This window comes from Hirundo rustica, chromosome 5 (assembly GCF_015227805.2).
Source record: "Hirundo rustica isolate bHirRus1 chromosome 5, bHirRus1.pri.v3, whole genome shotgun sequence".
In the NCBI taxonomy this organism is placed as follows: Eukaryota; Metazoa; Chordata; class Aves; order Passeriformes; family Hirundinidae; genus Hirundo; species Hirundo rustica.
The window spans coordinates 60460452-60471189 of NC_053454.1; the positions used below are offsets into that span (position 1 = coordinate 60460452).

General features: G+C 56.1%; 1 protein-coding gene across 5 annotated transcripts; it reads right to left on the bottom strand.

Moving 5' to 3' along the window:
- On the bottom strand, positions 1–10192 carry FGF5 (fibroblast growth factor 5). Of its 5 annotated transcripts, none has more exons than XM_058420671.1 (7): positions 10093–10192; positions 9444–9573; positions 8626–8872; positions 4669–4772; positions 2817–2881; positions 1548–1651; positions 1–1447 (listed from the first exon to the last, which is right to left on the bottom strand). In XM_058420671.1, exons 3-7 carry the CDS (start codon positions 8669–8671, stop codon positions 1164–1166), a joined length of 603 nt encoding a protein of 200 aa, XP_058276654.1. In that variant the 5' UTR covers positions 8672–8872; positions 9444–9573; positions 10093–10192; the 3' UTR covers positions 1–1163. The 5 variants fall into 5 exon arrangements, with proteins under 5 accessions (XP_058276654.1, XP_058276656.1, XP_058276655.1 ...); XM_058420673.1 differs by having other exon boundaries at positions 9444–9536; positions 10093–10179; XM_058420672.1 differs by having other exon boundaries at positions 8626–9536; positions 10093–10179.
- Between the last annotated feature and the right edge of the window lie 546 nt (positions 10193–10738).

Below are 10738 nucleotides of genomic sequence, written 5' to 3' on the forward strand. Positions count from 1 at the left end.
AGCATGCATGTCTGGCCAGGGGCTGCCAGAAAGATGACAAAGGCAAAGGACCACGATTCCAATGGAAACAGCCATTTGTACCACAATCAGATGTAGAGAGAAGGCTAATTATTTCTGATGGACGCTGGCAGGGCTCAGGTCCTGAGGGGTTCCACCAACCTGAGCCCACCTGGGCTCCTATTAAGGCTTCACCGGTGAGGTTCAATGCTACCAGTGCCTGTACACACAGAAACACTGCTAAACACTGATTACAAACTCCATGTGCACAACTATTCCACAGATCACACCACGACGGAGAAACAATTCAACATCAGGGCCATCAGGCAACCTGGGTGGGAAAAACACTCCCGAAGAGACGAGCAGCTGTAACAGCATTTATTGCCACACTCACTGTAAGATAAAAACCTTGCTCCCTGCCTCTGCAAACATATTGAGAGCCACAAAATAAATCAGCAGCAAAAACTGTTGGACAAAACCGGTGGGCACCTGGGGGCTACAGGCATCCCTGTCCTGTGGGGATAGCTGTGGAGGGACTCCTCCAGGGAGCAGGAATGCCCCGACATCGTGGCAGAGGTATTTTAAAGCAGGCATTGAATCCGTACCTGGCTGGACAGGAAGGGGCTCGCTCCTCCAGCTGTCCAGGGAAGAACAGGAGAGACCACCGGGGCGGGCTGCAAACAGCCACCCTCCCCATGTCTGCAATCCTCACAAAATATATATACACATCTATTATTGCCAACAAGGAGTTTGAAGACCACCTCATACCACAGATAAGGCGACTGAATTCGCAGGGCTTGGTCTCTGTTTTATTTGTGGAAGGGAAGAGCTGGCTTCTAATAGAAGGGAAAGGGACACACCTGGGTGTAAGGTGCCTGAGGTATGGTCAGAAGAAAAAGTGCAGCAAGAAGGAGACACGAGAAAAACAAAGAAAACCACTTGGCTCTGAACATCTCTCTCGTATGATGATGATTGTCAAAGGAGTCACTAGTGAAAATAAGGTAAGAGAATATGTTCGCTATAGAGGTACCTTTCTGGTTCTTTCAACAACGGAACGCTAACCCGAGGTCCGTCCAGCGCTTGCAGTTCACCGTAGGAATTCTCTTTGGCACACCCGAGCTGCTCATCTCGCACACGCCTCCAGGGACGTCGCCCAGTTTGTGCGGTTAAGAGGAGGCCTCGAGCCCAGCACGGCCACCTGGGAGCTTTCCCGTGTCCATCTGCAGAGGGAGACACGGGTCTCCCACGGGGTCAGCCCCGAAAGCTCCCCGGTGCCTGGTCTCTCTCCAGCGGCAGCATCCCCGCCGTGGCACTACCCAAAGCGGAACTTCAGCCGGTACTTGACAGGACTGGGGCTCTTCCGAGGCGGGGACGGGGCGACCTTGGGCTTTGGCGGCGGGGGCTTCTTCTCGGGCAGAGCAACGGTGAAGGCGAGCTCGGGGGCCTGTGGCTGCCAGAAGCGGGGCAGGAAGTGCGTGGAGACGTGCTGGGGCCGGGCACGGGGGCTGCAGCCCCGCTTGGCTTTGCCCCGCTTGTTGAGGGCCACGTACCACTGGCGCCCCGAGCGAGGGCTGCGATGCACGGCCGAGGCGTAGGTGTTGTAGCTGTTCTCCTGGAAGCGCTCCCGGAAATGGCAGTCCACCGTGAAGCGGGCCTGCGGGGAAGGAGGGGACACCGCTCGCAAAGGCCAGGTGCTATACACACCCCCCCCTCCCCCAGTGCTTGCTGGTCGGGCTGTCTCCCAAAACCAGGCCCTAAGGAGAGGGTGGAAACACGGGACACCAACACCGAAGGTGCCAAGCACCTGACTGTTTGGAAAACCCCCAATGCAGATACTTCAGTAGCTGCTTGCCACCCAGGTTTGGGCTTTCTTGGGAATAAAAAGGCTTGGGCTGCCCCAGTAGTGCCCTTGCCTCCTGTCCCAGCAGTTCCCTTCTCTCCAAAAAGAATGCTCCAAAACAAAACAGCCGAGCCTAGCACCCCACCTATGTGCCCACGGCCCTGGGACTCCCGGCTATGGCTTCCAGCAGCCCCTCCCAAATCCTCTGCCATGCTTTAACCCGATGCTGGGCATGGTACCCAGTGCCCCAAAAGCTTCCCCAGCTCCATTTCACAGCAACACCTCCAAACCACTGACACAGAGGAGACGCTGAGCTCTCCAACTTCAAAACCAGTGACTGGGAACAAGACCCACCCAGGACTTTGTAACCAAGGAGAGTGTTTGAAAGCCCAAATTTAACCAAAGTTGAGCCTTACAGCACAAATGACAGAGCCCACAACCTGCCACGCACATTTTGCCTCACAGCACTTGGAATTAGGTGTTCCTTAGCTTGCTGCTTCTGAGGGACATCACCTCCGTGTCTCGTTTGCGCTCTTTTTCTTTCATGCACCCTCCCTGCTGTTTCCCCCGCACACGTGCCTTCACCTTCCCCAGCAAGGCTTTGCTGACCCTTGGCGCTCTCTGAAGCCCCAGTGCATGCGGCAGTGCTCAGGCAGGATGTCCCACGTGCGGAGGGGAGCCCCTGCCCTGCGAAATGCATCAACAGCTGCCTCACCATGATCCTGTCAGACTTCCCCACATCCCGGCCTCTCAGCTCATCATCACTGCACCGCTCCAGTCTGGAAAAGCCATTTTTTCCCCGCATAGGGCAGGCAGGGCAGCCACAGCACGTGGCTGGCATTGGATTTGCTCTGCAAAGCTCCAGAGACAATCACCAAGAACAGTCCTGAAGTCAATTAAATTTCAAAATCCAGTTGAGCAGAGATTTGCCCCAGCAAGGAATGCAGCTTTCTTGCAACTCTTGGAAAAGGAGAATTACCTGGGCAAATCTGTCCCCTGGGGTCCATGCTGGACGGGTACAAAACCCCTCCCACCTGCTCCGTGCTAAAAATGGACAAACAGGAGAGCAAGGATTTATCAACGAGGAAAAAGCCATCTGTGCACGCAACTGATAATTGCCGGGATAACTGTCATTTTCTGAAGCTGGTGCCTCTAAAAATGAACCACTCAGTAATTTAATTAAGCTGGCATAAAAAAGAAGAAAAGAAAGAGGAGGAGAGCGTCTGTAAAACACCAATCTGGGATGGAGCTGAGCCCGAGAGTGAGTTTTGAAGGAGCCCAGATTCCTGCAGGAATGACTTCTGTCTGTGGTTCAGCACGAAGTCCCCGGCCTGACTCCCATATCAAAGTGCTGTCCTGAGTGACGGGCACAGGACATGCTTTGTACTGCTCAGAACTCATTAGGCCATGAAATAACTTCAATCCTGCCAGCGCAGGAAACAACAGATGCCGGGTTTGCATTATTGGCATTGTTTAGTCCAGCAATCTTTAGACATTTGGGTCAAGTTTCTACAAATTTGCAGCTTTCACCCGAACGGGGCATCATGTGTCCTCACCCCTGCCCTGACCCTCCTGACTGAGGTCCCTCTCTGGCCCTGCCCTTTGTGTGTCAACAATTAACCATGCACCAACAAGGCTTGATTTAATTTCTGCCTATGCCAGGGCATAAATCAAGGCTTCAGCTCAGATAAGAGGCCCATTGTACACCAGAAGGGAAGGCTCTGGAGGGTCCGGCAATCGCTCTCTGCCTGTTTCCCCCTCCTCTCCTGTTTTCCTTCATGGAACCATTCCCCTTTTCTCCTAGATACTATTCCTGCTCCTACTTTATTTTTTTTAAATAAGCAAGAACATGCTCATCCTTTAAGCATCAATAGGCTTCAGGAGCAACACTCCAAAAAGACTTAAAGGGAGAGAGAGGCGAGTTCATAAATCTCCCTGGCAGCGATCTGCAGTCTCGGGCAGCGCAAGCACATCCGTGACATTCGCTCTGGGACCAGGAGGCTTTTCTCGGGACTGCGGGGTGGGCAACTGCTCTTTCCCTTTCCCCAGCCTTCAGCCCTGACCAGGCGTCTCTGGGAACCCCCCTCAGGGACACTGAGATGCTGCTTTAAAAATGCCCTTCTTGGCGTGGCATACGTATACACACGCCTTTCAAAGGCGCTGACTTTTGTGTAAGCACAGCGCGCTGTGTTTGTTTAAGTGATCTCTGGAACTGACAACAAGAAAAGAGGGAAGCAGGCTCCTGAGGCTGAAACAAGCAGTGAAATAAACTTATGGATTCATTCGACACAGAAAGCTGGGGAAAAAGTCATAATGAGACCTGCAGGAAACCTCAGCCTTCAGGAAAACATCCCGCAAAGAAAAGTTACCCAGGATCTCTCCGCTCGAGCTGCGACATACCTGGAGAGTCTGGACCTCACCTGCCCGAGCCTCTCCAGGGTTCTCTGTCTCCAAGGGCAAAGGCAGCCCGAGCCCCAGGGCTGCCGGCGCCACACGTGCTGCTCGCCGGGAGACATTTGGCTAAACCCTTCTGCGCGATCTGCTGCAGAAGTGGCTAAAAATAACCCAGCCGCGCTCAAAGAACAGGCTCTGCTGATGCAAATGCCCTACCGCACACAAAAAGGCCCACTTTGCACGGCTAAATGCGCTAAGTAGGAAGGTGGGCTTTGGGGAGGGGGGCTTCAGCTCCACCTGTCCCCTCTCTGTCTGCGCGGCGCCAGCTCGGCAGCCCGAGGGGAACGCGTCGCTGTGCCGACACGTGGAGGTGTCACCAAGCCTTTAACAAACAGCACATACTGATAAGGGGGGGTGGGGGTTGGGGTGTTACTTACACTTGCGTGGAGTTTTCCTTTTTTTGACATCGCTAAAAATTTGTTGCTGAAAACTCCTCGTATTCCTACAATCCCCTGAGACACAGCAAATATTTCCAAAATACCTAGGATGACAGAAATCCCAGAATAAATCACAGTTCTTTTCACATCGGTGCGACAGAGAAAAAACAAATACAACTTAGTCTGATAGATTTGCATTTCCTCTCCCACGTCCCTGCTCCTCGTCTGCCTGGCTCCACCCAGCTCCTGCTCCATCCCTCTACCTCACAGAGCGGCCTCCATCCACTCTGGGATGGATACAGGGTGGTGGTTGGGACCTGGGGCTGTTTTAAAGTTCCATTTTGGAGCACAATTCCTGACTGGGCTGTGGTAGAACGAGTTAACCCCCGGGGAAACCGCTCCCAAAGGTGGGAAAAGTCCCACGTACCTACACCAGCCTGCTGGGATCAGAGTTGCCCATCCTCATCCCACAGACACCGAAATCAGGAAGTCAGTGTCACGCAAGCCAGCTGGGACTGGAGGTACTGCTCATGCTCCCCCACACGCTGGTCCTCTCAGCAGGGCTCGGGGACGCGGCACTGTGCAACCCAGCCATAGAAAAAATGGGAGTTTTCTGAGCATGATGGGGTTTTGACCCCAGCCGGGGCACGCAGGACCTGCAACTCCTCTGACAGAAGAACTGCTACCTCTGAGCATCCCTCAGCAACAGCACCGACACATCACCTCCCCAAGGCACGTGGGGTAACTGGAGCAGAGGGCCGGGCGTCCCCCCAAGCCCTGCCAGCTGGGGAGCAGTCCCGTGTCCCCAGCATACCCTTCACACCCTGGGGGACTGGCACTGCTGCCCAGCTGCGGCCTCAGGGGCTCTGCAGCCCCAGGCAGAGCATCTCCTGGCCCCCAAAGGGCCGTGGGATTAACATGCCAGGAGCAAACACGAAGCCATGTTAAATCCCCCAAGGCTGGGTATCGGATCACCACTTCCCATGTTTATTTTAAGGAGGAAGCGCATCCCCCTGAGGCACCCAAGTCCCAGCACCAAGAGCCTGGAGGGCACTTTGGGGCAGTTTTGGGCTGCCTCGCCCCTCACCCCATGTGCCACAAGCCACAAGGGTCTGCAGCTTCATAGCGGCAAGGTAATCCCCTTGTCAAACACCCGGCTGTTCTCAAGGGCACCCCAAAACCCCCTGCCTTTTGCGGGGCGGCCCTGCTGCCATGGCAGACACACTCCTCCTTATTGGCGTTGCCTGGGGTGAAGCCCAATTTCCCGGGGGCCAAAACTGGGCTTTCCCTGCCAAAAACCAGCTTCTTCCTCCTGAGGGTCTCCTCACCACGACACCCCGGCACAGCCCTCTCCTCACCAGCACACGTCCCCAGCCAGGGCTGGCTCTGCTCCGACACGTGGAGCTGGTGTCGCCCTGGCCTTTCCGGGGGGGATATCTCAGGTTAAGGAGGAAGGAACTCCACATAATTCAGGTCTCTGCAGGACAGCTGTAGCACCAAATTTCTGCCAGCCCTTCCAAACCCGTGTCCCCCAAAACAGCCGTGGCGTGGGTGCCCCGTTTTCCTGTACATCCTCGAAACCCCTCTAGGCCATGTGCCTGCTGTGCCTGTGAAGCCTCGAGCGGTGAAGCTCCCGGGCTCCCAGCATTCCTGCCCAGGGGTTGTTCTCCCTCCTGGGGTCAAGGCACGGTCTGGGCCCCGAATTCTTTGGTGCTGGGCAGATGTGGCGGCCGCTCTGTGAACGCTCCCAACAGCTGAGCCACGCACGCTGCCAGGGTCACCTCGGGCCCGAGCCCTCGGGCTCTTGAAGTGATTTTTCATCCCCACCTGCCATTTCATTCCCTCTAGCAGGATATCATGGCAAATATATGCCGACCAGAGGATAAGCCATGAGTTAGCACAGCTTTCTCTCAGGGGAACGTCAGCCTCAGTCCTATTTTTAAACTGAATATATCCTATCACTGTGCTGGGAGAATGAGAATGCAGAGAGAGGGATGGAAAAGTCCCACAGGGAAAGGACCGAAAAGGGGCAGCATCTTCTCCCCCAGGTGCCTGGCTGTGGTGGGAGGACAGACCTCACGCTCTCACACCATCCCCACGGACTCACTTCCCTGGGCCGGGCAAACCCCCAGGTGGCACTTCCCAGAGGAAGACGGGGAGCTCCCACGGCCCCCTCAGAACGGCCCCTCAGGGCCCCCCCATCCCCCCGACACCTCAAACGCCCCTTCCCGGGCCCGCCAGGGCTGCGGTTCACCCCAGGTGAGGGCGACAGGAGCGAGGGGGCTCTGTCACCCCCGCGGGGAGGGGAAGACCGCAAGGATAGGGATGCTCAGCTCCACTCCCCCGGCCCGGGCGCAGCGGCCCCCCAGACCTCCCGCTCCCCACTCACTGAGCGGACTCGCGTCGTGGGCGCCGTCCACGCGGCCGTCGGGGTGCAGCTGGAGGTGGAAGCCGATGCCCACCCGGCAGTACAGCCGGCCCCGCCGCCGATCCGGGCGGCTCCGCGGGAAGCGGCTCGGCCCCGCCGCCGCCGGGGAGGAGGAAGAGGAGGAGGAGGAAGACGCGGGGGCGTTGCGGCCCCGCTGCGCCCCGCCGGGCACCTGCTCTCGCCGGGCGCGGGCGGGCAGGGCGAGGAGGAGGAGGAGGAGGAGGAAGGACGGGCTCATGCTGCCGGCGGGCGGGAGGAGGGAGGGAGGGCGCCGCATCCCGCTCCGCTCCAAGCCCTAGAGCGGGGAACCGAGCACGGGGGGAGCCGGGCCGCCCCTCCCCGCTATTTATAACCGGGTGGCGGCCCCGCACCTGTGTCCGGCCCCACGCCCCCCCCCCCGCGGCAGATGCGGGGCTCGGGGTGCATCTATCTGGGAATTAACTTGTCCTCCTCGCCGGGACGAGGCCACGGGGCTGCGGGACCCTGGGGACAGGCTCGGGTTGCAGCCCCCCGCCTGGGGTTCGGGGGGTGACACGGCAGCTGCACGCCCAGCCCAGCCCGGGGCAGGGGGCTCGGGAGCGGGGCTCGGGACAAGCCCCCGAACCGCAAGGCCGCTCTCCCTCACTCACGGGGCCAGGCTTGGCCCCGAGAGCAGCCCTTGGGGATAACAGGGGGTTCCCCATCACGAACCCCCAAGGGCATCTCACGGCCTGCAGGAAAGTGGCAGTCCTTGTCGATCCACGACATCCTCCTGCGTTCCCGGGCAAGGGCGTACACGACCCCCAGCCTCCTGCCACTGTCAGGGTGAGCCGCACGCCTGCCAGCTGCCCCCCGGCACCAGCGGCCACGTTCCTTCCCAAACGCAAAGACAACGGCCGAACAGCACCGCCGGGCAGGAGGAGACCGCGCAGCAACAGCCCATCCATCCCCCTGGCACAACTCCACATGGATTACGCTCTTCTCAGCTCCCAGGCCGCTGGGGAAACCTCACTTCTACAAAAGCTAGGGCGGGCCAAACAGCCTGCAGCCCCAACTCCGCCCCTCCGTGCCCTCGGCGCTGCTGCCAACCGGTGCTGTCCCCTAAATCCCACCTAGGAACCGCCCCTCAGCGGTGCCAGGGGTGCTTCGGGCTGGCGGGCTCATCCAGGCCACGCGCCCCGGGATCGGGTTCGGCAGGAAGGAGGCAGAGCCGGTGGCACGTCGGAGGGTGACCTTCGCCTTCCGAGGAAGCTGAAGGTCAGGGGCACAGAGAGGGACGCGCGCTTAAGGAGCTGTATCCAGCCCGGCTGACACCTGGCACAGGCTGGTGTGAGCAGATGATCTCACAGCATTGCTGCAATTTCAAACCATTTCTCACGTATATATATCCTCAGAGCTATATGCACGCGCGTTATATATAGACATGTATACATAGACAGCCCTATATATAGATGCACATACCTGAAGGAAGGTCAGGGCACTCAAATCTTGTTTACTTCTCCCAGCTGTAGTGGTGAGCCTGGCAAAATCCATGACTTCCACTTACTCACCTCCTCTTGAATTACACACACATGCTGATTCCAAATCCGGATCCATGGGGAGGATGAGGACCTCCAGGACTTCTCAACCTCTCGAGCAGACTTTCTGTATCAGCACGGTTGAGGGAGGCACAGCCACCTTGCTCCAGCAGGATTTCCTCTTGAGCATCTTGGCGTAAAGGCTGCAGCTGGTACAGGATCACGGCAGCAAAATCCCTGTTCTCCATCTGGGTCAGCAGACCAGAGACCACTTCTGCCACTGGCAGTTAAAGGTGAATGCAGAAGAGTTTAGTTACCATGCTGGGGGTGCCCAGGCACAGGAGCAGAAAGGAGGCATCCGCATGCCCGGGCCAGAGATGATCACCATTAGAAAAGATTCTGTGCCCAGAGGTTCACCAGCAAGTTCAACCTCCCTAGCTTCGACCCTATTGTCCGCCCTCACAGTTTCCAACGGCAGTTCCGGTGCCACCATGGATGCCAGGCATCCTTTGCTCGCCCACGCTCCTGTTTTTCTCCTCCGGTGAAGAATTCCCAGAAAACTCAAACTGCTGAGGGGTGTGGCCACCAAGAAGGCAACACCAGCCTGGTGGGCTTGCCCAGGCTGGTGTCCAAGACCCGTTTTTGGAGGGAATCCCGCCCTAGTGCGAGTTCCTGACCCTTTCTGGGGGGCACAGCGAGGCAGCAGAGCCCGTGGGTCGCTCATTCCCCGTACTCCTCTTTTCTGTGCCGTGGAATGGGACAACTGCAGGATAGCATCCCCCTTCTGTGGGGACTCGCTTGTCCCCATCAGAGCAATGCCCGACCACCTTCACTGTGGAAAAATGACTCACACAAGTCCCTTGTGGCAGGCAGTGCGTTTTCATCTTCACCGGGAAACTCTGAGGACTCACAAGCGGTGCTTTGGGCGCTTTCCAGTTATTCACCTGCGTAACACACCGATTTTAAATACTCCAGGTGCTCCTGCAGCACAAATCAAAAAAAAGCCCCCAAAAATACCAATATAAAAACCAAGCAAACACGAGGTTTAAACCTAAATAAGTAAGTAGACGTAACAGTGAACTTCCTGGAGCAATTGTGTGTAATTGCCTTTGGCAGTAGCAACTCTCTCACACACACACACCAGCAGCTATGGAAGCCTAATGTTGATGTTATGTTATTTAAATTATTCAGGGCTCCGTTACAGAGAAAACTCAGCAAATGGAGTGGATAAGTTGGCTTTCAAGTGTAAAATTCCCCATTTGAAGATGGGGAAAGCTCTTCTAAGCCTGTTTGATTTGCTGCAGAGCACTGGGCCTGCAAGTTGCATGACAGGAGCACTCCCCCCTCCCAATATCAGCCTGGCGCTATTTAATTGCCACTTAAAAATATACGAGGCAAAGCAGGAGGAGACACGAAACCAGCGAGCAGAGCCTGGGAAAAAAAAAAAAAAAAAAGAAACAAAAAACCTTTGCAATGAGGATGTTCCTGAAGAGGACTTACCTCAGTGGAAGAGAGGTGACTGGTCCCCAGGTCACCCTGCAAGTCCCACTCCCAAAAGAATGAGAACTGGGGCTGCTTGAGGAGCTTTGCAAAACCAAACATGTTACCAGGACAACGTGCATTTAAACAGGTTAATTTAATTAAGATGATTGTCCTCATCTTATTTAATTAAGATGATTATTACCTTCAGGTGCTGTGGGGAGCACAGGTGCAAGTGGTTAACATGCCCCCATGGCCACAAAAGTCACTGTGATCCCTCAGAAGCCACCTCACAAGCCTGGACATGGAAATAAATTCTAACAAGTGAAAAGCAGTATCTCTTTGGATAAAGCTCAGGGCATGCCAGGCGTTTTCCAGTGCTCTGCAGGACAGCGCTGTACCTCACGGAAACATCCCCCCTGTGTTTTGGGTTTTGTGTGTATTTGTTTTAAAGCCATCATCTACACGTTCTGTACTGGGTCAGTTCTTTCCCCACTCCAAATCAGACCTCAGCAGCAGGGAAAGTAGAGAAGAAATACTGTACAGCTCATATGATTTTCAAAACAAGGGAACTATTTCAGCTTTTCCTCGACATCCACAGCTGAACAAAGCATTTTCAAGGGCTGGGTGTTGCAATGAGATCCTAATAGCTGATTTTCTAATTCTA